At 48.1% G+C, this 2,518-nt stretch overlaps 1 protein-coding gene across 1 annotated transcript in view; it reads right to left on the bottom strand.

Annotated features, from left to right (window-relative positions):
* Positions 1-1,039: 1,039 nt before the first annotated feature.
* Positions 1,040-2,518, bottom strand: part of CACHD1 (cache domain containing 1) — a 68,060-nt gene continuing 66,581 nt past the window's right edge. Inside the window, exon 27 of the mRNA XM_009069676.1 lies at positions 1,040-1,278. Coding sequence (XP_009067924.1) covers positions 1,040-1,278 — 239 coding nt within the window. The remainder of the gene's footprint in view (positions 1,279-2,518) is intronic.

The following is a 2,518-nucleotide window of genomic DNA, read 5'->3' as shown; positions in this document are numbered from 1 at the left end:
CTTATCATTAGGATTTCAAGGTTTCTTCCACAGTATCCCAAGTTTTACAAAACACTGGTTTATCCCTAACTTCTGGTCTTGACAGTGTCCCAAAGAAAGAGAAGAATAGCACAGATTCCATCTGGGATTAGCTGGTAACTAATGCTAGATAAATCCTTTATTACTTCCACACAGGAATCCTTCAGGGATGGTCAAAGAGGTAAAGGTGGAGAGGTTTTGGGCAGAATTCTTAGCATTTTAAGTAAGGGAGGACAGGATTTCTCCTCTGCAAATTGGAAGACAACACTGTGATATAAATCAGGTTGGAATATTTACAGGAAACAATTGTGGAAAATAAAGCATTCCTAATGTAAACACAGAGCCAGAAAGGACTTCTTCATTTTCCCTTTGCAGAGTGGGGCAGTGGATGAAGATCAGCTAATAAGAATCAGATGTCTTCCTCGGAAGAAGCACTTCGCCAGCACAGAATGTATGTGGGAGTTGTTGAGAACTGCTAATGTGTTTTCTCCCCTCCCTCCCCCCAAAGTTTCAAGTTCAATAAATAGTAGAAAAATAATCCTTTACTTAAAAATCTCGAGCTGCATTGTCCCAGATTCCACGCAGCGACCTCGGGAGCAGGGAACTTGCCACATGCCAAACTGCAGAGAGACCAACAGCCTTTCCCCCTTCCGTCTGGCACTTCTGTACTCCACAGCTGCACACATTTCTGCTCTTCCAGTTAAGGAAACCAAATCATCTCTGGCTCCGTTAAGATCTCTCCTCTTGGCTCAGCACAACAGGGCTCCAAAGCTTCAGCTGCTGTATAAACCCCATCCCTGTTCCTGGAGGTGTAACGTGCCTCTTGCTCTGATTCAATGTTATGGCAGGTCCATTCATCATCAAACACATTTCCAGTTCAGAGCCAACCTTACACTTACAAAAATGTAAAGCTTAGATGCCAAAGTTTGCTCAGGAAGTCACTGAAGTTGTCCCTGGTGAGCAGCACAGCCCCCAAGCTGCCCCTTAGCGGCACGAGTCACGTCCCTCACGTCACTGGGCACTAGCACTCAGCATCCACAGTGTGTACCGTGACTGCAGCCTGCAAGTGGTGGCTGTGGTGAAGGGTTGGGTGGTGCAATCTGTAGTGGTGGAACTTGTGGCTCAGCAGAGCTGCTGTCTGAGGAGGGGTGTCCAGGTCCAGGTCTTCATCGTGGTTCCCAACGTCCACACCGGCTGACAGAGGGTCATTGTTGCATGGAGGGTTCTCACTGTCCTCCTGAGGGCTCATTGTGCTGTAGCCTAGGAAAGAAAGCAGCAGGAGTGAGGATTAAAAGGAAGGCTGAAAGGTTGGGATTCCCCAGGGCTGACTGCTGCATCCTTCATGGAATCATCACGGTTGGAGGAGACCTTTAAGATCACCAAGTCCAACCATTAACCAGTCACTGCTGTAACCCCTAAACCCTAAACCATATCCTCCAGTGCCACATCCAGACACCTCTTAAACACCTCCAGGGATGGTGACTCCACCACCTCCCCAGGCAATCTATTCCAGTGCCTGAATCAGACCCAGAGTGCTTTATAGAGAGAATGAACAATTCCACAGAATCACTGAAGTTGGAAAAGACCTCTGAGATCATCGAGTCCAACCAGTGAGCCATCAGCACCTTATCTACTAGACCGGAGCACTGAGTGCCACAACCAGTCATTCCCTGGACACCTCTAAGGATGGTGACTTCACCACCCCCCTGAGCAACCCCTTCCAATGCCTGACAGCCCTTTCCAGCCCTTTCCATAGAAAAGTTCCTCCTGATGTCCAACTTGAACCTCCCCACAGCTTGAGGCTGTTTCCTCTTGTCCTGCCCCTTGTTCCCTGGGAGCAGAGCCTGAACCCTCCTGGCTGCACCTCCTGGCAGGAGTTGGAGAGAACAGAAGGTCCTCCCTGAGCCTCCTTTTCTCCAGGCTGAGCCCCCACAGCTCCCTCAGCCTCTCCTGTTGCTCCAGCCTCTTCCCCAGCTCTGTTCCCTTTTCTGAACATGCTCTATCCCCTCAATATCTCTCTTGCCATGAGGGCCCAGAACTGGCCACAGCACTCAAGGGGACTCACCTGTGCCAGGTTTAATCTTCTTTAATTAGTAGAAGAAAAAAACAACCCTAACAAAACCATCCTCTCCTGCAATGCCAGAATGGATCCTTTTCCCTGCCACCATCCTTGGTTGTAAGCTTTGGGGACCTACAGTCTGTGCCACTCCAAACAGTAACAACAGTAACACATGTCCAACACTTTGTTACAGCAGAATTGCTGGCACTGAGTTCAAAACCAAAGCACAAGAAACACCACCTCAAAAAACATCTGTTAAGATATTCCCTGGATTTTTAAACAGACAAAAATAGATGGGATCCACTCCCAGTACCACTATTCCTACCATTAGCATTTTTCCTGAGAAGGATCACCTGGAAGCACCAACATTTCTTCACATCATCATGTTGTATAATCCCAGGGTTTTCTTTGGAAAAGGAAGAGAGCACCTTTCACCTGTCT

Source organism: Acanthisitta chloris, unplaced genomic scaffold (assembly GCF_000695815.1).
Source record: "Acanthisitta chloris isolate BGI_N310 unplaced genomic scaffold, ASM69581v1 scaffold12302, whole genome shotgun sequence".
In the NCBI taxonomy this organism is placed as follows: Eukaryota; Metazoa; Chordata; class Aves; order Passeriformes; family Acanthisittidae; genus Acanthisitta; species Acanthisitta chloris.
Note: the sequence above shows the minus strand (reverse complement) of the source record. Positions and strands in the feature narration are given on the sequence as shown.